The sequence below is a fragment of the Calliphora vicina genome, chromosome 2 (assembly GCF_958450345.1).
Source record: "Calliphora vicina chromosome 2, idCalVici1.1, whole genome shotgun sequence".
In the NCBI taxonomy this organism is placed as follows: domain Eukaryota; kingdom Metazoa; phylum Arthropoda; class Insecta; order Diptera; family Calliphoridae; genus Calliphora; species Calliphora vicina.
This window is the reverse complement of record NC_088781.1, coordinates 113400157-113425208: the sequence shown is the minus strand read 5'-3', so window position 1 is coordinate 113425208 and position 25052 is coordinate 113400157. Positions and strand designations below refer to the sequence as shown.

The following is a 25052-nucleotide window of genomic DNA, read 5'->3' as shown; positions in this document are numbered from 1 at the left end:
GCCGTGATGTTTAAGGGAAGGCGGAAGTATATCTATCCTAACTGTAGATCATACGTACCATGTTTGAGGATAGGTGGTCAGTTGATTGGCGTTTCTGATAGGATGAGATACCTCGGAGTCACTTTCCATGCTAATTTTGAGTTTTATCGCCATATTGACAATATTCTGGAAAGGGCGAAGAGGATATACTCTGCTTATCAGTGTATATTGAGGCGCAAGGGTGGTCTTGACCGAAGGATTCGTCTCGTACTGTATAGGCAGATAATTCGTCCTCTTGTCTCGTATGCCTTTCCAGCCTGGTTTGCGATTTCCTCATCCCAGATGGAAAGGCTTAGGAGATGGGAGCGCAGTGTGCTGGTCGCATGTCTGGGTATGAGGCCCCGATTTGGACCTGATGGGGTGATTCGCAGGCCATCGTGTAGGTCTGTCTACAGGGCGGTGGAATTTGGTAGGATAGATATTTTCATGGTGGAGATGTCTATGAAATTTTTGGAGGGTGCTCGTTCCTTGGACAACGGGCTTGTTAGGGATTGTTTTGCTAGGGCGGGTAATCTGGAGACCGTTCAGATGTGTAGATATCTTTCCCCAGTGGACTTATTGACCCTAAGGGGAGCTGGTCTCCTCTATGAGAGTGCAGACCTCCTATTTTACCACAGGAGGATTCACACTCTAGATATTAGTAATACAGTATATAATACTGCCCAATAAAGTGGCATTTTGTAAATATTCTATCTCTAATCTTTTGTAAATATCTTCCTTATATCTTTAATCTTTTGTAAATATTTTCAATATATTCCTAGCCTTAGTTATGTAGTTTGTAAGTATTTTTAGCTGTAAGTTTTTATGTTAATTTAGCTTATAAGAACTTGAATGTATCCCCTTTTTAATCCCTTTTTTGGGGAATTTATGAGATTGAATAGGAATGTTGAATGAGGGACATGGCAATGCTATATATATATATACAATATTAAAGTTCCTGTTTAATACCATTAGTATGTAAGGAATATGATTGAATTGAATGTTTTAGTTTAGTAAGATGAACTGAATTTATGTAAAGAATTAAAATGGGACAATAAATATGAAACTTGAAACTTGAAACATATGCTTAAGTACTGCTTTGTCAACAAAAAAGTCTACTATTTTTTGGACATGCGCATTAATTTTCAACTTTTGTTGCAAATTTCGTCTACAGTTTTAATATAAATACAAGCTGTATGCATACAGCGATATTTATATTGGCTTGGTGCACCAAACTGTCAACAGTAAAAATTAAATTTGAAATTTTTTTAAAAAAAAAATGTCATTGAAAAAAAGGAAGTTTATTTAATTTAATTGATTGAAGCAAATTCAAAATTTATTTGAATCATCAAAATATTAATTTCATTAAAATTAATACATTTTATTGAACTAATTTTCAATTTTATTAAATAGAAAGTTTCAACAAATTCCATTTCAAACTAAATTTTAATCAAATCAATCACTTTTATGATTGATTATAAATGTAAATAAATAAATTGTATATAAAGGTATACATATTAATAGATCCAAACAGTAATGCTTTATATAAAAATTGATTTGAACGATTTTAAGATTTTAAAAACAAAAATAATTAGGATTTTGTGAAATAAACATAGATAATTCTCCACTCAAAAGATATTGGAATATATTCCAAGTTGGCCTCGTTTTGGATTAAAATTCAGCTCCTTTCGGCTTCCAGCAATAGTCCAGTAACGGAAATGTAGATATAGGAATCATCGGAGAAGTTGAGATCAAAATAATTAGGTCTAAGTATGACTTACCAGTTATGAAAATTCTTTAAACCTCCAAAAATGTTTGAATACGTCATCTTTATAAAATCATTATTGAAAAATCATTATTTCATTATCTAAATGATTTATTTTATGTAGAAATTTTATTTTTCTGCATATTTTTTTTCTATTTGACTTGAAATCTATAAAAAAAATAATTGAATTCATTTCATTTAATGAATTTAATACTGACATTTGATTGTCGTAGTTTTAATCGGTATAAAATCAATAAATTCCAAGGTCTATTAATAGACCTTGATAAATTCTATTGTTTAATTAAAACAAATTAAGCAAATTTATGTCTCAAATATCTCACTAAACATATCACCTTTGTTAACTATTCTTCAAAACAAATGTTAAAAACATTAATTAATATTTCTTATAAGAATGATTAAAATGTTGTATTTTAACTAATTCATTTTATTTATTTTTATAAAACTATTTAAATCTTATAAAACTAATTTTTCAAAATTTTACATATTTTTATAAACATTTCTTGCTTTCAAAACATTTCTATTTAAAAAAAATGCATCATAAAAATAAATAACAACAAGCTAAATATAATTCTTAAGAATTCATTACAAAAATTATAATAATTTTCATGTTAATTTTAATAATACGGTTTATTTGTTGTAATTATTTCTTTAAAATTGTAATAGAATGGAAAAATCGATCAATGTTCAACGTATACATATGTCTGTAGTATGGCAACATTTACACACAGCTGTATGGAGAATGAGCTCACAAAAAGGGAGAGAGTAAAACAAAGCGAATGACTAAACAAAACAAAAAACCAACAGATGTTTGCTATCTCTTGTATTTGTTGTTGTTTATATTTATTTTTTGTGTGACCTGTTTTTTGTTTTTGCTTATTTTTCAACAAACAAATTGGACTTTGTATTATTTTATTTGTTAGTTGCTATTTTCTTTTTAAGCTGCCACAGTTGCAGTCATTTCTTTTTAAGTTACAAAGTTAAAATAAGGTAATTTAAAATGAATTTTTAAGAATTATTATTACAAATTTAATGTGAATTTCATTTCAGTAATAAAAAACCTCATAATGGTACGTGGTCAACTGTATGCCTCCACACAAATGCTGGGCATTACCCGGGGAAATAATAGACAATTGCCAGTTTTGTTGAGATCTATGGCTACTGAATCATCTAGCCAATCGGATTCTTATCAATACTTGCAACGTTCCAAATTACCAACACTGTATTTCCAGAAATCTTTACCTCGCCTGCCAATACCTTTGGTGGACAAGAGTTGTGAACGTTTTTTGGCGGCCGTACAACCCATAACGAGTGCGGATGAATTCATAGAAACGCAACAAGTTGTGGAGAAGTTTCGCATGAATGAAGCGGCTGATTTGAATGCAATGTTGAAGATAAAAGATGAGGCTAATAAACATACCAGTTATATATCGGAACCATGGTAAATAAATCAACAATTAATTTAACTTACAACAGTTTTAACATTTTAAATACAACTAATATTAATTGAAAAATTTATTTCCCATTAGGTTCAATATGTATTTGCGTGATCGCGTACCCCTGCCCCTAAACTACAACCCCTTGTTGGTGATGAAAAATGACACCCGCCCTCAGTATCAACATCAAACGGTTAGGGCTGCCAATCTCATCATAAGTTCTTTGCGCTTTTGGCGTTCCCTACAAGATGGAGTTCTCGAACCTGAGGTCTTCCATTTAAATCCCAAAAAGACTGATAATGAAAAATACCGCCGTTGGATGCGCATAGCACCACAAATTATTGCCACCTATGCCTCATATGCTTTTAAAGCTTTTCCACTCGATATGAGTCAGTATGAGCGTTTGTTTGGTACTTCCCGCATACCAGAATTGGAAAAGGATCGTTTGGTGCAGTCACCCCATTCGAAACATATAATGGTTATGCGTCGCGGTAATATTTATACGGTGGATGTGCTCGATGCAAATGGTAACATAGAACCAGCTAAAGAAATATTGGCTCGTTTAAATGCTGTGATAAAACTAGATGAAACCAAAACGGCAGCTGAGGTTCCTTTGGGAGTTCTAACTGCAGATGAACGTAATGAATGGGCTGCTATAAGGCAGCATATTGTTAAGAATGGTTTAAATAATTCTTTGTTAACGGAGCAAGTGGATTCAGCACTATTTTGTGTGTGCTTGGATACAAATGAAGATCCAGTGTATGAGGAAAATAACCCAGTGCCCGTTTTGAAACACTTGTTGGCCGGAAAGGGTACAAATAGGTAATTTATAATTTTGATGTCTAGACTATGCCGAGTCCATGTTTATTTTGTCTATCTCTAATCTGGTGGAAAAATAAATTCATATGAAATCGACCTGCTTTTAAAAGCTTTAAGTTTAGGCCTAACTTTGTAACTGAACGCAACATTATTGTATTCGAAAGTTCGAAGTTATGTTCGAAAAATTTTTAACACTGTTAAAGTAATCTCTAGATGATTCATAATTCAGATGACAACGGAATTTTATTTATGTTCGAAAATTTGAATTTATATTCGAAAATTCATTTAAGCTGTTAAAAAAATCTCTAAATCATAAGGATTCTTAAAAAATAGTTTTATTTCAGGTCAATTTCATCCATTTTCCATTGTCGATTTTAAACATTTTTAAAAAAAATTTAAAGAATTCATGAATTTTAAAATATTTCAACTTAGTATCAGAATATAAGATTTTTATAATATGTTCGAAAATTCGAATTTGTATTAGAAATATTCAAGAAGCTCTAAAAAGAAGAAAGTATCCGAATATAGGCTTTTTATAATATGTTCGAAAATTCGAATTTATATTCGAAATATTTAAGGAGATCTAAAAAGAAGAAAATAAACGTTCGTTCAAATTAAACTATTACAATTTAAATGATATCTTAACTTATGCGACAAACCCAGCATCAGCAAAATATCGTGACAAGCTTCTAAATTTTGACAGGAGAGTTTCCGCTCTATGTATAATTCTCTATGGTTTTCTTATACATTTTATTTTATGTATTATTCTATTGTTTTTTTTATTTCTTTGAAAATACTTACTTCTTATGCTAATAATATACATACAATTTTGTTTTCCAGATGGTTTGATAAATCCGTTTCCATTTTGTTAAGTGCTGATGGTACGGCTGCTGTTAATTTTGAACATGCCTGGGGTGATGGTGTAGCTGTTTTGCGCTACTTCAATGAGATCTACAAAGAGACCCTTAACAAACCATTTTTAAGCACCAACGATCTTGATTCTTTAACTAATCATCCAGTAGACACCTCAATGGTACGCCCAATCACTTTCGAAATCGACGATAAACTTAAAGAATTGGTAAAGCAATCCAATAATAGAAATCAACAAAACATTAGGCCCTTAAACATGCACATGTTACGTTATCCTCATCTTAGTAAAAATGCCTGTAAACGTGATCGTTTAAGCCCGGACTCCATAATGCAGCTGTCATTCCAATTGGCCTATAGACAAGCGTTTAACAAATATGTAGGCACTTATGAGTCCTGCAGTACAGCAGCCTTTAAACATGGACGCACTGAAACTATGCGCCCCTGTACCAATGCCACCAAACAGTTCTGTGAAAGTCTTTTAGATTCAAAGACTGGCTCCGATGCCAAATATTTGCGTTCTCTAATCGATCAATGTTCTACATATCATGGCCAGTTGACTAAAGATGCTGCTATGGGTCAAGGTTTTGATCGTCATTTGTTTGCCTTAAAGCATACGGCAGCTATTAACAATAAACCTTTGCCGGAGTTCTACAACAGCGAGGCCTTTAAACGTATTAATTACAATATTATAAGTACTTCCACATTATCGTCGGATGCTTTGTTAGCCGGTTCATTTGGTCCAGTAGTACGTGATGGCTTGGGCATTGGGTAGGTTATTTCAACAACTTTCCTTTATTTTTTTTTTTCAAATTGAAATTGTTTTCCTTTAGTGAATAATTCCCTTTTCATTTCCGATTTCTTTGCTTCTAATTGCAGTTATTCCATACAGAATGAAGAATGTGGCGCTATTGTTACCTCCTATGAGAATGGTTGTAATGGCCAGGAATTTATAAACAGTTTAGAACAAGCCTTTAATGCTATACGGAAAGTCATTGTTGAAAGCAAATAATTGTGCGTAATTGTATTTGAATTGTTTTGCTGTTTTGCCAAAGCATTTGATGCGTTTTTGAGCAATTAATTTCATTCATTACCTTTTTCGATTTTATGTATTGTTGATGTATGTTTACAAAACGGCTTTTAAGACTAAAATGTTCTTGCTTAAGTTCAAAAACATCATGTTTATTCTAAAATTCCATTATCCTTTTTTCTCGCTCTTTTATTTTTATAATTTTAATGGTTGCATTTTGCTCACTACTAAAGAGATTAAATTTCTAATTATATTTTTATTTTATATATTTTTAAAGTGTATCAGGATTAAGTTATAAAATCAATTATGAAAATATGAAAAATAAAATGAAAACTAGTTAAAATGTTAATTAAACCAAGTAAAGTTATTTTTATTAAAAGGATTACTGCTATTTTGTTTAATAGTTTGTAAAAATAAGATTAATAGGATCTCAATAAATATTTTAATAATAAAAGTTGAAAGAGTTTCCTCGAAATCTCTTTTAAATTCATAGTATTCTACTTATTTCCAAAACTCACATTGTCTAATATCCCTACTTTTCTGTTTTGTTGAAGGCCAATTCATTGTATGGCATATAAACATTTTATACATTTCCAACAACACTCCTTACCAAAAAAAAAATCGGTGAAAACAACGTATGTAGAATTGAAAATATTCACACAAAATTTCTACCACAACTGCAAAAAAAAATGTATAAAAGGAATTTCTTTTAAATACCCGGAAAAAAATTAAGCAATAAGAATAAAAACGAAATAGTTGTGTTGATTGATGTGAAAATCGATTTGAATACATTCAAGTACATTTCAGCAAACGTAGATAAAAAAAAATATACTAAAAGTATGTGAATATCATTGAGGAAAACTAAATGGGAGGGAAAAATACAATCTCGTATTAAACCTTGTTGTATTCACTAAATTGCATCGTAAATAACAATAGAGTAAAAAAAGAATCCTTTATATATGTACAATAGAGCGACGCACTTCGTATGGAGATGAAATAAGTGTCGAAATCGAACTTTTGGTCGGAAAAAGTCAAGTAATCGATTACGTTATTCGATTAGTCGAAAATTTTCGACTTTTTAAAAATCTAAATAAGTTTAAATGTCGACTTGTTGATTCAACTACAGATCCCTAGTAAATATTTTGAACTGCATTAAAATGCATAAATTTTGCAACTTTCCAATCTTATTCCGCACTACTTCAACATATTTATGAAACAGTATTCTGGAGGCAACTTTGTATACACCGATATTACCCGAAATTACATGACAAATAAGAAGTTTAGGCAGGGGTTTAAGTGATGACGAAGTGCTTGGAATTAGGTTTACTTTATAGTCTCATTGGAGACCATGTGTGGAATTTGTTTAAATTTTGGAAGACATTTAGAATGAAAATTGAATACACTTTGAACTATGTAATTCCAATTTTTCCAATTATCTGGGTAACAACTAGCTTTGACATGACAAAAATAGCGTTGTATGCTTTGCGAGAAAATACAAATATTTTAAAAATACCAACGAAATTTTTTTTTTTTTGGAAATGGTTACGAACTGTTATCATTATAATCATAATATTTGGGGATAACCATGATAAAAATATAGAAGGTAGTTTCAATCAAATTTTTTTTTTTTAAATAAAGTTTTTTGAAGTTTCCTTTTTTTGTGAGCATTATAAAAAGCGTTGCCACATTCAAAAAAATGATTATGATTTTCGAGAATTTTTTTTACAAAAAATGTGTAATATAATTTATTATTTAAAAAAAATGTATTATGTTGTGTTGGGAGTTATTGATTCAATTCCTAACGTTCGATTACTTATTAAAACACGTTGACTATTTTTATATGTTTGCATTTTCTTAATTTTTTTTATTACTATGTAAATATTTTATATCATTTAAATGGAGGTTTAATTATAAGAGACAAGTAGCACACGGAAGAATGTATTTTCAAGATCTAGCTGAGCACTGTCAGAAAATATAAAAAGTCTTTGAAATCGGATGGAAAACAAAAAATGGCACGCGTTTAACAAATTTACATGTCGAAGGTGCCCTTCATTTCAAATCTTAAACTCGAATATTCCTTGGGTACGCCGTTTAGAAATACAAGATTTATTTTCAAATAATTTCGATTCTACTCCAGTGTGCATAGTTAATGGATTATGATCGGTAATAATCGGTGATATATATCCCAAAATATGTTTACATAATAAGTAGTATTTTGAAGTTACGTTGTGTTCATTGGGACAGCATTCATATCCAAATTCGCACGCTTTGTTTTAACTGAAATATTACTTTTAACTAAATGGTCGGAGCACACCATTGACTGTTTTGGCAAATCTTCATCGCAAGCTTTACATATATCCATAAACTGTTGTTGTTGTTGGGTAAATATTTTTTCTATTTTTTTAATAATTTTCAAATTAATGAAAATTATGTATTCCCAAAGGGAAAATTTGAAATTGATATGGCATTACTATTTTTACGAAAACTTCAAAATCCTTAAGCATGTCAGATATAGAATTTGAAAAAATAAAGAGAGAATGAAACTACCTTCTATTTTTCTACTATGGGGATAACAAAACATTATTTTTCAATGAGTCAGTCTAATGTACAACATTATATACAAATCATGTATATATGTACTCAAATAAATGCATATATTCACGAACGTATTTATGTACAAAACTTTTCTAAACTCGAATTTTCTATACATACAATGAAAACGTTGTGATATGTAACTATTTAATGATATACAGTGGTGGCCACCAATTTAAGACAAATACTTGAATTTTTTTCATCAACTGAATTTTAAGTACGATAGAGCCAAAATAAAAGGACCTCTAAGGGTATGAAATTTATTATTAATGTTTCTAGTTTCTGAAAAATGTTTGGAAAAATCGGTAAAACATATATGGACAAAGATATGTGGAAATACGTTGACCCACCTCAGCGAACATCCGCTGTTAATAACATGATATGACCGATACTAATGGAACTAAAAATACGAAATTTGGTCCTAATATTTTATTATAATAAAAATATAATGATATAAATGTGAGAAAATATGTTTATTTAAAAAACAATTTTTTGGTCAAGTTGTAGAAAAATTGTATGTGTTCGTGGTGAATATGTATGAATTGACACAGTCGAATAAAACACACTTGTGTGTTAAAACAGTCCTCATGCATACATATTTGTGGAAATATTTGAAAAAATAATTGAAAATCACGTGGAATTTAGCAAACAATTTTTGTCTTAAATTCGTGGCCACCACTGTATGTATGTAGAAAAAATTCTGCTCCATTTTGGCAATTTTTTTTCTCATGAGTGGATGTCTTTTTACAAAGTATAAAAAATAAAATCTTGAATTATTAAATAAGGAATTAATTCTGTAAAGGGTGGATTCTCAAAGCAATGAAATTATACGACATACTATTGAAGTACTAAGGCATTAGGCCTACTCTTAATTATTTTTATACTCTTCACCATGAGTGGCAAGGGTATATATAAGTTTGTCATTCCGTTTGTAATTTCCACATTTTTCATTTGCGACCCCATAAAGTATATATATTCTGGATCGTTATAGATAGCGGAATCGATATAGCCATGTCCGTCTGTGTGTTGAAATCAACTTTCCGAAGCCCCCAAATAACATACATGCAAGATTCATATATCAATATCTGCGGAATTCTTTTAATTATTAAGTAGAAATTTATAACCGATTATGGCTAATAAGCTAGGTTGTTGAAAATAATAATTATGTAAATAAAAATAAATAAATAAATTCTCCCGGCTCGGTTGCTATTTAAAATCGAGAAAATCGGTCCATAAATGGCTGAGATATGTATAAGCAATTTGTGGTTTTGACTGATCAGTCGTAGTGTAAATACGTATGATTGCCCGGTTTTATGATTTTCTTCATGTTGTTGGTATATGAAGTGTTTTGCATGAGTAAAGACATATATATTTATAAATACATTTGTTTGTTGTTGTTTTTTTTCAATACACAAACCTTTATTAAGATATACTTTGGTGAAGGGTATATAAGATTCGGCACAGCCGAATATAGCTCTGTTACTGTGTATGAATGTATGTTTGTATATTAGGATGGCCCAAACAAAAATATATAGCTGACGAAATTTTCCACAAATACTTTCTGTTGAGAAGGTTTATTTGCTGTTGATTTAATCTAGTTCCCATACAAATGTCCCCGGAATACTATTTGACCAGCCATGAATATTTTGATTATGTGGTAATGCTGATAAAATTTTACACAAATTATTATGGCGTAAATCGGGAAATTTTTGTCAATAGTCCCTATATAAGGTCCCCTCAGAAAATGAATTGAACATTTATAATTGTCTTATAATAATTAATATCATGGAAAATTGGACATAAACAATTTTGTATAAACATAAATCTTTCTACCAACTTTTGTGAGGATCGGTCCATAATTGACCCTACTCCCCATATAACCCCTATATCAGAATAATATTTTATTGACACATATTGATGGTGGGTATACATGATTTGGCACAAGCGAATATAACACTCTTGCTTGTTTAAATTTGAATTTTTTTCAATAAGTATTTTTATACCCATCACCCTCGTGAGAAAAGTATACATATGTATATATAAGTTTGTCATTCCGTTTGTAATTTCCACAATATAATTTGCCGACCCTATAAAGTATATATATTTTGGATCCTTATAGATAGCGGAGTAGATTAATCCATGTCCGTCTGTCTGTTGAAATCAACTTCCAAATAACTTACATACACGATTCATACATCAATATCTCCGAAATTCTTCCGGCTCGGTTGCTATTTAAAATCGAGAAAATCGGTCCACAAATGGCTGAGATATAAGGAAAAAACCAGGATATCTGGATTACTAAGTCATTAATATAGACAATATGGATATCTAATGATAGATATTTCAAAGACTTTTGCAACTTTTTCACCAACATTTTTTTTTTATAAATATTAAAAAAAATATTTAAATTTAAAAAAAAAAAATAAATTTAAAATAACAATTCGAAAAAAAATTGTTTACAAAAAATGAAAAAAAATAAATTTTGTTTACCTAAAAATATTTAAAATTTTTATTTTGAAGTATAATTTGGTGAAGGGTATATAAGATTCGGCACAGCCGAATATGGGTACTTTTACCCAAAACTCGTAACTTTAAATAAAATGAGCAACGTTATCCAATTTTGTTAAAATTTTCTGAATTTCTTTTTAAGATGATGAAAAATAAATTTAGGGCCGTCCTAATGAAAATGTATCAGTGCAAGTAAACCCAGCGGGAAAAAGATACAATAAAGAGGCCTTCCTAAAGGCTTTTTTTTGCAGACACAAGGACTTCTAGCCGCATTGCAAAATCATTTAAATTTTACACGGCGTGTCATTGGGAGCCAAGGCCTTGCATAATCGCTGCTGTTAGAGGGCTGAGAGAAGGCCTACTTAAGAAGTGCTACTAGAAGGCCTACTTTGCAAGGGCTTCTAGAAGGCCTAATTGGGAAGAGCTATTAGAAGGTCTACTTTGGAAGGGCTATTCGAAGGGCTAATTATGCCTGCACAAAACCTTATATTACTGATCTAATGAAAGGCCTGTAGAGGACTGTCATATGGAATGCCTAGAAAGGTAGGACTACTGCAAAGCCTGCAAAGTCTTATGATAGGGCTACATGAGAAGGCCTAATAAAGTGCCTAAAAGAGAAAAAAAGCATTAGAATAAGGCATCAAAGGACGGCCTATGAAAAATCGTGCATTTTCAAGTTTTATAGAACGTCTACCATGGAAAACCTATTTAAAGTCTCATTAGAAGATCTAAAATGAAAATAAAAATTAAAATGAAGTTGTTTGTTTAATTTTTTGAAACATAATAATTTCTGATTACATACTTAAAAAAACAACAAAAATAAATAAGAAACCACATTAAGCAATTTATTGTTGTAAATTTTGTAAAGAGAGTTAATCAAAGAGATGCAGAGTTTTTTATTTTTTGATGTAGACTATTTTTATTTAACCACTTGTTATTAGAAGGGGATTCATAGGCCTTCTTGAACACCTTCTAAGAGCAGGCAGAGTAGAATGAGTATCGGATCTATTAGAATGTGTAAGTATGGCTTTTATAAGGCCTACTAACGGAAGTCCTATAATTTTTTCCAGCTGGGAATGATGGCTATGTGTCAGTGTATAGCACATTTGATGTGTGAGTATTTAATGGCTAAATCGAGTATTTTCATTTTTATTTTGCATATTTAATGAAGGATTGTTGTTTCCTTTTTTTGTAAGTTTGTAAATTTTTTCTACATGTTGGTTAAATCAATGTATGTATTTCGAAAACATACTCACACCAATATTGAGTTAAATGATATAAAAATAGAATATTTCGGTACATTACACTTTATTCGGAATTTCTAATCATAAAAGGGAAATTTTAACATTGAATTTAAATTATTTTTCATTTAACATATTTTCTATAAAAACCTTTATTTAAAACGTGTGATATTTAACCTCTATTCTGTAAGAGTTTGTTTAATAAACATAAAATGTATACTATTCTATGTATAATACTTGAGAACATGCACTAAATCATGGCTATAAGTATAGTTTAAAGTGATATTTATAACATTAATATAAGAAAAAAATTATGTAAAATTTTATTACTTTTTTATTAACAATGATTGCTGTATATGAATCTCATCTCACTCTGCTCTGCTGGATGTGTTCAATGTAAAAGAGTTTGTCTTTATTACACCTTTATAAGAGTGTTATTTATGTTATTTAAAATTCGATAAAAAAAGGGTCTCTTCTATTTACTCTAGAGATTTATTTTAGCAATTAAAATTTTTATTTGATTTCATTTTATTTATTTCTGTTGATAATGTTGTAATGGAGTTATAAATTCCACTTGACAAAATCTCATTCAATTTCTTTTATGTTGCTGCGTCTATATATTTATACCCTACACCACCATAGTGGGGAGGACATATTGTGATTGTACTGATGTTTATAACACCCAAAATGATTAGTCCAACCTTAAATATGCCGATCGACTCACGTTCTGAGTCAATTTAACGATGTTCGTCTGTCTCAAAGTACAGGTCGCAATTTTGAAGATATAACGATAAAATTTGTTATAAAAGGCCTTTTTTGGCCTAAGGACGAAGCCTATTGAAACTGGTTGAAATCAGTCCTTTATTTTACCAGCCTCCAAACAAATGTCTTCCCTAAATAGAACGTTTTTATTTAGGGAGTATCACCAGCTTACTTTTCAAGCTTTTTGATTGACAAAACTTGTCCTGCTCATGAGAAAAAATAATAGAAAATTTAATAGAAAAATGATTTGCTCATATACTCAGTGTAGAGTATTATATGGTCGGACTTGACTTTCTTACTTGTTTAACAATAGATTTATACAGACAGAAAAAGAAACAGCAAAATATTTAAATCAGCAGTTAAATTGTAAATTGAGCTTAAATTCAATGCTAAAGGGTTGGCAAGTAGAATTAATATAAAGGACGTAAATTACAAATGAAATCAGAAGTAAATGTAGTACTTGGATGAGTAGTAAATGAAGTAGACTAAACAAATGAAAGAACTTTCTGTACGAATCAAAATCACAAAAACCATTAAAATGTCTTTAATATAATAACATTGTCTGCAGCTAATAATTTAGTTATTTAAAATGTTTTCAACTATTTCGCATCTTCTTGAGAAAACGGTTTTATATTTAAAGAAAATATCCATTATCTCATATAATTGAAAAGCAAAACTGAGTTCACATTAAAAACCAAATAAGAAGAACATTTCTTATAAACCGCGTTTTTTGAAGTAACAAACTTTTGTAAGATTTCTCCATAACTTTTGATATGTATACTTAATTTTTTGCATGACTTCATATGGCAAATTGCAATCATCTTTGTATGTTTTTCTAGAATGCATTGAGTGGTGGTACGTTTTTTGAGCACAATTTGTATACCGCAAGTTAATATTTATATTCAATATGAATATCATACAATTCACTTTAAGCTGCTATTTGTATAAGCAATAAGGGTGTTCCAAGACCTGTTTAAGTTAGATTGCAAGCGTCTCTACCATGCCCAGAGAGAGAGACTCTTCGCATCCAACTAGAAGTTAAAAAGTCTGGCTTAGTTAGATATGTATTCTGAATTTTTACTTTATACGGAAATCAGAAATTTTGTAATGGAAATATCGTGTGTACTGATATCTTCTCAAAACGAGAAGCTTAATGCAAAGTATATTGAATTTATTCTTCAAAAGATAGAACAGTAAGCCTCAAAAGATATAACAGTCCATCAAATTGTTGTGCCATAACATTACAGAAATCGCTTAAGTTACTTTGGATCTTACTCTTCAGCCACACTAACAAGTTTTTCTTGATGGTCTTTATACCCTACACCACCATAGTGGGGAGGGTATAATGCGTTTGTGCAGATGTTTGTAACGCCCAAAAATATTGGTCTAACACCAACCTTAAAGTATACCCATCGACTTAGAATCACTTTCTGAGTGGCTGTCCATGTAAACCTTGTGCGCAGAGTACAGGTCGCAATTTTGAAGATATTTCGATCAAATTTGGTAACTATAATTTCTTCGGCCCAGGTCCATTATTTCACCTAGGTCCATTATTTCACCTAGCCCCCATACAAATGTCCTATCGAAATTGGACTTTATCGGTCATAAATGTTTAATTTATATATGTATCTGACATTTATTTATGTTAAATTTTGTGTATATACCAACATTTTTAGAAGATTTATGCACGTTTAAGTGATTTTCGGAAGAGGGTCTATATGGGAGCTATGACTAATTATGAACCGATCGTAACAGAATTTGGTGACATGAATTTTGTATATATAAAACTTATTTAAACATTTATGACCGATAAAGTCAAATTTCGGAAGGACATTTGTATGGGGGCTAGGCGAAATAATGGACCGATTTCAGCCAGTTTCAATAGGCTTGGTCGAAAAAATAATATGTACCAAATTTGATCGAAATATCTTCAAAATTGCGACCTGTACTCTGCGCACAAGGTTTACATGGACAGCCAGCCAGCCAATCAGACGGACGGACATCGTTTAATCGACTCAGAAAGTGATTCTAAGTCGATCGGTATACTTTAAGGTGGGAGTTAGACTAATATTTTTGGGATTTACTAACATCTGCACAAACGCATAATACCCTCCCCACTATGGTGGTATAGGGTATAAATATTAACTTATTTTGGACATAACATGTCCTCGGAAGTTTAACCTTGTCAATAATAGAATAAAATGTCAATTACAATTAGTATTAAATTAATAGTAATGGAAATTAGTGATGGTAAAAATAAAAAAGTGACAGCAAAGTTAATGAGTTTATGTTATCGGGTGTATGGACCGGTTCATGTTCTAACACACTTGGTGACAAGAGGAATTATTTTTAAACAAATAGAGGATATTGTCGCCTATATATGTATGTTGACAATAACGAATTATAATGGTATTAAACTTTTATAACGCAGTCGTTCAATGTATATAGGAACTTTCATAACTTCAAAATAATGGATATTGTCACTCTTACAGTTCCAAGATGTAGGCGTCTCTTGTTCGATTCTATTTGGTAAGTCGTATACGTGTGAAATATCATATTTCCATAGAAAGAAATATATAAGTTTAAATAAACTTAAAATTAAATTTAGAGTTTAATCTTTTATTATTTTAAAAACTTTGAAAATTAAAATTGATTTCGTCGAAAATTTAAGGGAACAACAGTCAAAAATTAGTATACTGTTGACGGATAACGATATATTTTATATTACCAAAAACCGAAAATAAAAAGTTAATATTTTGTTGGTCATCTATTCTGTTTAATTACGCCATCTAGTCGCTTTTTCATGGTGTTTACAATATGTTCAGGTTTATATTCTGTAATTTTCTTCCCCCTCTTCCCAAGTATATAAGGTCGAGAAGCGGGAAAAGATCAAAGTACCGTTTTTGTATCGTAATTGGAAATTATTTCACTTCTTTTGGGATTTATTTTACATTTTTTGGGACTAATCTATCTATTATTATACTTCCAATTATTGGGAGTAATTTCATTTAAGTTTTTGAGAGTTATTTAATTTATTAAGATTGTGAATTATTTAATTTTTATTGGGAGTTATTTCAATTGGGAGTTATTTCACTGTACCCTAATACCACGTATATACAAATTGTAAATATTTTAAATAAATATGTACATTGATGGATACATAAAGAAAAAATATTAGAAACATGCACGTTCACTGTAAACTCCATTTCTTAAATTATGTATATGCAAAAATCGTTTCTACTTAAAATGTGGAGTTCACATATTTATAAAGCTGTCTTTACACTATCTGAGTTCTCATCGAAAAGCAGCATACATTTTAAAATCTTCTGAGTCTCTAAAAACATTAGATTTTCAGAGCCAACTTCACTTTACAATGTAAATGTAAAGTTTACATCAGCGAAATGCAAACTCACACCACTACAGTTTTTAGATATTGTAGTTGTATGAGTTGAGTATTATTCTCTGGCAAAAACAAAAACAAATAGCTGAAATAATGAAATAAACAGCGTTGCCGCTTTGGTCCAATTGGACCAAAATTGGTAGTTTGAAGTTAACAAATTGACTTTTGGTAGTTTGGTTGGTTTGTTCCGATATTTGTCGTATTTTGGTAGGCTACGATATTTCTGAATACAGAAGTATTTTTAAGAACAAAATAATTAAAATAATAACGAAAAAACTACTTATGTTAAGCCAAAATAATAAAACTACATGTTTGCAAAATATGAAGATAGCATTTTCTAAAATATTTAGTTTAGTCAGGTAAATGTGTATTTATTTAGTAGTGCTGAAAAATGCCAAAGGGCTCTCAAAACTTTTATTTTATAATAATATGTGTTAAACTCTGCTTCAATACCATTCATCCTCTGGATAATTTTATAGCAGCAATAATATAATTTTAAGTTAACTATTAATTTTCAAACGAATTCATATAGCATTTCTCAAATATTTTAAATTTGGTAGGCTTTGGTAGTTTTTAATTAGAAATTTGGTAGGAAAAATATTTTATGAGTGGCAACGCTGGAAATAAACAAGCATAAAAGCACAAAGTAATAAAAGCGTAACACAACCAGCTTCTATCAATGCTCATCAGTGTTGCCATTTTAGCACTTTCAGTGCTATATTTAGCATTTTGTTTCTTGAAAATGCATTGAAATTTTTAAAAATTATGCTAAATGCTTTTTAGCATAATTTGTTTGCTTGATAAAAAAAATTTTTTTCTCGTAAAAATTTTTACTTCCAAAAAATATTTTACTCCATAAAATGCTTTTGGAGAAATAAAAATTAACTTTTATTAATATTTCAACTAAATTTCTTTCGGTGTGGTAAGTAAATGAACACAACGCACAAATTTACTTCCTTTTTTTATAACTATGTATAACTATATATAACTATATCAGTTGTTTAAAGAAATTAAAAACAAAAGGGAAAACAATAACAGTTATTTTTTTTAAACATTGTAAGATTCTTTTGATAAATTTTTATTCCATCTCCGTATTAGCTAAAAAAAAATCAACTGAATATGAGAAGAAAATTCGAAATATTTGCATTTTATTTTTAAAAGAACTTGTTAATCAACTAAGAAATCTTTTGCCTAAAAATATTAAAAAATATTTCCATGTTTTCTATACCAAATACCCTAAATCATGTAAAGAGCCCAATTACAAACATTTTAGAAGAGTTCAAGTATAGTTTAACTGATATAAATATTATTCAAAATCAGTGTTCTTATATATCAAAGTATATAATTTTAAAAATTCTGTCGGTGAAAATTTATTTAAAGAATTGTATATTTTTCTATTGTCATTACTCATTTCACCATTTTATAATGCCGAAGTTGAAAGACTTTTTAGTTTAATGGCTTTAATTAAAAATAAAATTCGTAATCGAATTAAACCAGAATTGTTAAGTTCAATAATACAAATTCGAGAAGGATTGAAATTCGAAAATACATGTTGTTACACTTACAATATAACTAATGATATTGCAAATAAAATAAGATCATCATTCAATTAATTATTTTGTATAATCAGTAGGTATTCTAATAGCTTTTGTATCGAATAATATTGGTAAATGAATTAATAAATTAAAAATCTTATTTCATTAAAACATGGAAGTTATAAAAAATATTTGTTATTTTATTCTTTAAAACAAAAACAGAAATTCAATATAAAAGTATATTTAAAAAAACTATATATGTATATTTAATGTAAAATACATATATAAAAGAATATTCAATTCTGAATATAATATAATTTTTAAAAATTAAAATATTTATTTAAATATTTTTGTACTACATTTTATAAAATAACCTACAATTTCTTATTCCCAATTTATTTTCAGAAAAAATTTTGAATTAATAATTCGTTACCTTAATATAGAAACGCCGTAACTCGTTTTTTCCAAAATTTAGTTTTTTGCATACTTCGATAGATAATCCCGTAATACACCATTAATAAAATAAAATGTGTCAACATTAAATTGGATGAAGACCTTTGTTGGTGAACAACTTTAATTATAATCTTTAGTAATTTTATTTCATACATTTATTATTTTTCTTCTTTTAAATAATTAAGTTATTTTTCTTATTTTTAATTCCATGGCTAGTGTGAACAATGCACATTAAAGCATACGCAGTTATTTATTAAATGTTGGTAGTTCTATTTAAATCTACTTACATGAGAATTTATTTGCTCTCATCAAAGTAAATGCATTAAAAGAAATAAGAAAAATACTGGTTTTTTGCTCACGCACTTTTATATTATGTATGCATGTATGTATGTACGTATGTTAATATGTAATATGCGTAAGCTATATTTAAATATCATTACGCACTTTTTTGGGGTTCTTTTTTATATTAAAGTATTATTGAACTTCACTTGCGTTTACTGCCTCGCTGCTAGCAGAAGAATTTAAGAACAAATTGTCTTGTTATACTTTAATTTAGTCTTTAATAAATAAAATAACGGTTGAATAAATACCCTACATATGAAAATAAGGTGTTTCATTCCGTTTAAACTAAAATTAAAGTAATTTTAACTTAAGAAAAGTTAAAATCTCGTACATTATTTGGTGCCGAAACCCGGGACTGGTGAATAATTGATTGTAAATTGGAGTAACGACTTGGAATCGCATTGCCTTGGAACTGTTCGCTTGAAGTTTGAACTTGGCTCTGGAACTTTTTGATACAATTGCTTGTGGTCTTAGAAGATATTTTGAGAAGTGGAACTTGCTGCAACAAATTAATTAAATAAGGTTTGGAACTCTGCGTTACTGTTACCGAAATCAGTGGTTATTTGTGGTTCCTGGAAAACTGTATGTATTCATGAAATTTTATGTTATAAAATACGTGTAGAATTGCAAAGGTGTTTTGAACAAAATGGCGGATATTCACCATCTTGTTGAGGATCAAAAAGATTTATTTTCGAACTTACAGCGTACTGCTAGGTTATATAATTCGAGACAGAATAAAACTCATGGTTTAGCACAATCTGTTTTAGATGAAATAGAATCGAACTTTTTGCAATTTAAAGACGGGAATACACAATTATGCGCCGTAGTCCGTGATAATACTATTAATACAGAAAATATTCCGTACTTCAAAGATGATGTTTATTATAAATTTCAAGACGAATTTTTTACCCTTAAAAGCCAATTGCTTGATTTCATGGAATCTTCTGGTTCTCATTCTCGTTCTCCTGGAATTCAGTCCAGTACGTTTGCTGGTCCCTCTCATTCTAGAAATGAAACATTTGCTCTTCAGGCTCGTTTACCGAAAATTGATTTACCAGTTTTTAGTGGTGATTATCTAACTTGGATGTCTTATCAGGACATGTTCGTTTCGTTAGTGCATAATAATTCTGGCCTAACTGATGTTCAAAAATTTTGTTTTTTAAAAAATTCTTGTAAAGGAACTCCTTTGGACATCGTGAACGAATATCCAGCAACGGATTCAAGCTACAATTTAGCATGGACCGCTCTACAGAATAGATATCACAATAAAAGAAAAATAGTTGATACTATTTTTAAAAAATTATTTTCAATATCTGCTTCGGATGGCTCTTCGAAAAGTATTCAGACGATTTTAGATACAACCCGAACTAGTATTGCCCTACTGCGTACTTTAGAAGTAAACACCGAAGGCGAACATGCTATGCTTATTTATATGACTGTTAATAAGCTAGATATTCAGACACGTAAGGAATGGGAGCAATCGCTTAATGCCTCAACTCAAATCCCTCCAATTGAAGATTTGTTTAAATTTTTGGAAGCAACCTTTCGAACATTAGAAACTATTTCTGATCAGACTGAATCAAATCCTAATGCATCTTTTTCGAAACCCAAAAATCCACAACAACAAAATAAAGGTAAAAACAATTTTCGACGTTATGTAAATGCTGTTTCTACAAATACCGACTCCAACTGCCCCTGCTGCAATAAGCGTCACCTTTTGTTTAAATGTTTTAAGTTTGCTGCTTTAGCTTCTACTGAAAAAAGAGATTTTTTGAATTCAAAGCGAATATGTCGGAATTGCTTAGCCCCAGGCCACTTTAGTAACAAATGCCACGTAGACTCTCGTTGTCAAGTCTGTCAACAAAACCACCATACCACTGTTCATAATGAGTATTTCATAAACCGTGCTTCTGAAACTCCACCTTCTGAACCTGCTACACCTTCTCATACACCCTCGTCTTCTCAAGTGATTGAAAACGTTACCGCTCATGTCGTTGACAATAGTGAAACATTTAGTAGGAGAAAAAGGCCCCAAGTTCTTCTAGCTACGATGCGTGTAGTACTGAAAACCGCTCAAGGTGATTTTGTTTTGCGTGCTCTTCTTGATCAATGTGCTCAGGCTACATTTATCACTAAAAAGGCTGCTGATGCCTTAAACTTATCTTACAAAAGAAACTTTGTTGAAATCTGCGGAGTTGGTGGAAGTCAACCCACGATTTCAAAGAATTATGTTAATTTTTCTATTTTCTCAAGAATTGAAACCAATTTTAAAATCGATTGTGAGGCTTTGGTTTTATCGAAAATAACGGCATATCAACCTATGGCTATAAACGAAAAATTATTACCTGATTTGAAGAAATTTTCTTTAGCTGATCCTTCTTTTTCGAAACCTGGTGAAGTTGACCTTTTACTCGGAGGTGATGTATACGGAGATATCGTATTACCTCAGCAACATAAATTTAACGATGGTTTGTTCTTGCAATTTACACATTTTGGGTGGATAGTTTCTGGCCCTTCCCCTGATAACTCATATCAGCACACTATCACAGTAAATGTTTGTTCACTAGATAAACAATTGCAGTCCTTTTGGGAACAGGAAGAATTGTTGGAGAAAAAGGTTTTAACGGAAGAAGAAATCCTCTGTGAACAACATTTCAAAAATACTACGTCCCGTAATTCTTCTGGACGTTATACCGTATCACTACCATTTAAATCACTGCTTAAGGGCCTCCCACTTCCAGTCTTTGCACATACAGACTATGCAGCACTTTCTCGTTTGAAGAATGTTGAAACGAAATGTAAATTAAATAAGAACTTTGGAAAACTTTATACAGAGTTTATGGAAGAGTACGAACGTCTTGGACATATGGAAAAAGTCGGAATTTATCCACGTGATTTGAATAGAAATGGGTTCTTTTTGCCTCATCATGGTGTGTTAAGAGAAAGTAGTTCTACTACTAAATTAAGGGTTGTTTTCGATGGTAGCTGTAAGAGGTCTGCTCAATCTTCGTTGAATGAGGAACTGGTAGCTGGTCCTGCATTACAAAATGATTTACCAACAATTATAAATCGGTGGAGACGATTTAAAATTGGATTTCGGGCAGATTTGGAAAAAATGTTTCGACAAATACTTGTGGTACAGGAACAACAAAGGTTTCAACAAATTTTGTGGAGAAATAGTGGCTCTGAAGAGATATCAATTTACAAGCTCGCAACGGTTACTTATGGTACAACACCCGCTCCATTTCTTTCGATAAGGGTTTTACAACAATTAGCGTTGGATGAAAAGGAAAAATACCCATTGGCCTGTAGCGTGCTCAATTCAGATACTTATGTCGATGACGTAATTTCTGGAGCTGATAGTCTATCAGAAGCTTACCATTTGCATACTCAATTATGCAGTCTGCTTAATGAAGGCAAGTTTAATTTGCGCAAATGGACAACAAACTCAAAAGAATTGCTAGAATTGATTCCTGTGGACTACAGAGAAAAATCAGATATATTTGAACTAAATCAACCTAATACGGTGAAAGCTCTTGGACTTGAATGGAACACGGTAGACGACTGCTTTTCATTTAAAATTAATTTCGAAAATACATCGGTAGTTACGAAAAGAAGTTTGCTCTCAGATGCAGCAAAACTTTATGATCCTATAGGCTGGCTTGTCCCTACTACAATTCTTGCAAAAATTGAATTTCAAAATTTGTGGTTGCTTGGCATTGAATGGAATGATCGCTTGCCTGAAGCTTTGGAGAAAAAATGGTTAATATATCGTAAAAACTTAAAATTTCTTGAACAAATTAAAATTCCTCGTTGGATCGGAACATATAGAGGGGCTACGGTTGAAATTCACGGCTTTTCCGATTCATCTAAGTTGGCATACGCGGCTGCTGTTTATGCTAAGACAATTTCTGATTTTGGTACAAAAGTGTATTTAATCCAAGCGAAAACTAAAGTGGGTCCTATAAAGCGATTAACTATACCTCGAATGGAATTATGTGGTGCAACTTTATTGGCTAAATTAGTAGATCGAATAACCTCTTCGCTTGATCAAGAAATTTCAAATGTTTTTTATTGGACTGATAGCACAACAGTACTTTCTTGGATTCGCGGTCAATCGTCTAGGTGGCCCGTATATGTTGGAAACAGAGTTGCAGAAATCCAACGCAGATCTCATACTTCTCAATGGCGATACATATCTACACGTGAAAATCCTGCTGACTGCGCTTCCCGTGGCATATCGTCGAATGAATTGGTTGAACATGAACTATGGTGGCATGGCCCTAAATGGCTAACTGAACCTTCAGAAAATTGGCCAAAACAACCTAAACTAAATCTGAATGAAACCGATGATATTTCTACTGACCCAACTTTAAATATGCACTCGATTGTAGCAGACGTAAAACAATATCCAGAATTATTAACAAGATTTTCTTCCCTTTGCAAATTAATACGCGTTACTGCATACATTTTTCGTTTTAAAAACAATACTCAAAACAATAAAAAATCACAAATTAATGGTAACGGTAAGATGACAGGGTTTCTCTCAACCGAAGAGCTAAAATTTGCTCGTTTAAGACTTGTTAAACTTTCGCAAGAAGTGGATTTTCCACAAGAAATTTCTGAACTTCAAAAGAAAGGTCAAATTATAAAAAACAGCGCTTTAGCACAACTGTGCCCATTTTTTGATTCTTCTCAAATACTTAGAGTTGGTGGTAGAATTCAAAACTCTGACCTTGATTATTGTTCCAAACACCCAATTTTACTTAAGAAGCAAAATCCTTTGAATAATCTCTTATTTCTAGATGCCCACATCAAAACGTTGCATGGCGGTTTGATCCAAATGCAAGCTTATGTCGTACGAGAATATTGGATAATATCAAGTAGAAGTGTAGCTAAACGCATCTTGAGAAAATGTATAACATGTTTCAAATATAACTCAAAAGCAGCACAGCAGATGATGGGAAACCTACCTAGTGTTCGTCTTAAGCCTGCGCGCCCGTTTAAGCACAGTGGTGTCGATTATGCGGGCCCGATAGTTATAAAACAATCTACTGCAAGAAACTCGGTAACTACAAAGGGCTACATTTGTTTGTTCATATGCATGGCTACAAAAGCGCTACATTTGGAAGCAGTTACTAACTTGTCAACCGATGCATTTTTGGCAGCTTTTAGGCGTTTCGTGTCCCGTCGTGGTCCTTGTACTGACCTGTATTCAGACTGTGGCACAAACTTTGTTGGAGCTAATAAGGAGCTACAAATTCTTTACAATCGCAGCAAATCATCGATCCCAGATGAAATAAGCGACCGTCTTGCCAAAAATGGTACAAAATGGCATTTTATACCTCCAGCCTCTCCAAACTTTGGTGGTCTTTGGGAGGCCGGCGTGAAGTCTACGAAACACCATTTAAAGAGAGTGATGCAAAATCGTATTTTAACATTTGAGGAGCTTACCACGCTTTTAGCTCAGATTGAGAGCTGTTTAAATTCCAGACCCTTGTGCCCTCTAAACTCAGAACCATCTGACTGTAATGCGCTCACTCCAGCTCATTTCCTGATTGGAGAACCTACTCTTTGCGTACCTGAAGAAGATTTATTGGATGTCAACATTGACCGATTAAATAGATGGAAAACCGTTGAAAAGCTGAAGCAGAATTTTTGGCGACGTTGGTCTAACGAATGGTTGTGTCGACTTCAAGCTAGGCCCAAGTGGCTCAAAATAACACAAAACCCTAAAATTGGTGATTTAGTGGTCGTATTTGATGAAAGAGGTGCTCCTGGAGAATGGCCGCTTGCTCGTATCCAAGACATCCATCCCGGCAAGGACGGTTGTGTAAGGGTGGTGACTCTATTTTCAAACAGAAAAATGTTTAAACGGCCAATTTCTAAAATTGCCCTTTTGCCCACAAATGATTGTTTTGATGCCTTAGAGAACGGTTACAATCCTAAAAATATTGCTGATGATGATTCTTCCTCGGTTTAAGCACTGTCGTCCTTAGTGGGGGAGAATGTTGGTGAACAACTTTAATTATAATCTTTAGTAATTTTATTTCATACATTTATTATTTTTCTTCTTTTAAATAATTAAGTTATTTTTCTTATTTTTAATTCCATGGCTAGTGTGAACAATGCACATTAAAGCATACGCAGTTATTTATTAAATGTTGGTAGTTCTATTTAAATCTACTTACATGAGAATTTATTTGCTCTCATCAAAGTAAATGCATTAAAAGAAATAAGAAAAATACTGGTTTTTTGCTCACGCA

General features: G+C 31.3%; 2 protein-coding genes across 2 annotated transcripts; both read left to right on the top strand.

Moving 5' to 3' along the window:
- Positions 1-2659: 2659 nt before the first annotated feature.
- Positions 2660-6316, top strand: CPT2 (Carnitine palmitoyltransferase 2). Its single transcript, XM_065500676.1, has 5 exons — positions 2660-2791; positions 2852-3242; positions 3331-4059; positions 4897-5694; positions 5803-6316. The coding sequence occupies exons 2-5, from the start codon at positions 2869-2871 to the stop codon at positions 5933-5935; spliced, it is 2034 nt and encodes a 677-aa protein (XP_065356748.1). The 5' UTR covers positions 2660-2791; positions 2852-2868; the 3' UTR covers positions 5936-6316.
- A 13116-nt stretch (positions 6317-19432) lies between these two features.
- LOC135950792 (uncharacterized) lies at positions 19433-24769 on the top strand. Its single transcript, XM_065500319.1, has one exon. The coding sequence runs from the start codon at positions 19433-19435 to the stop codon at positions 24767-24769; it is 5337 nt and encodes a 1778-aa protein (XP_065356391.1).
- The last annotated feature ends 283 nt before the right edge of the window (positions 24770-25052 follow it).

Coding starts and splice junctions, on each gene's coding strand:
- LOC135950792 (XM_065500319.1), top strand. CDS start 19,433: ATGGCGGATATTCACCATCTTGTTGAGGATCAAAAAGATTTATTTTCG.
- CPT2 (XM_065500676.1), top strand. CDS start 2,869: ATGGTACGTGGTCAACTGTATGCCTCCACACAAATGCTGGGCATTACC. Junction 3,243..3,330: donor AGTTATATATCGGAACCATG/GTAAATAAATCA, acceptor ATTTCCCATTAG/GTTCAATATGTATTTGCGTG. Junction 5,695..5,802: donor CGTGATGGCTTGGGCATTGG/GTAGGTTATTTC, acceptor TTCTAATTGCAG/TTATTCCATACAGAATGAAG.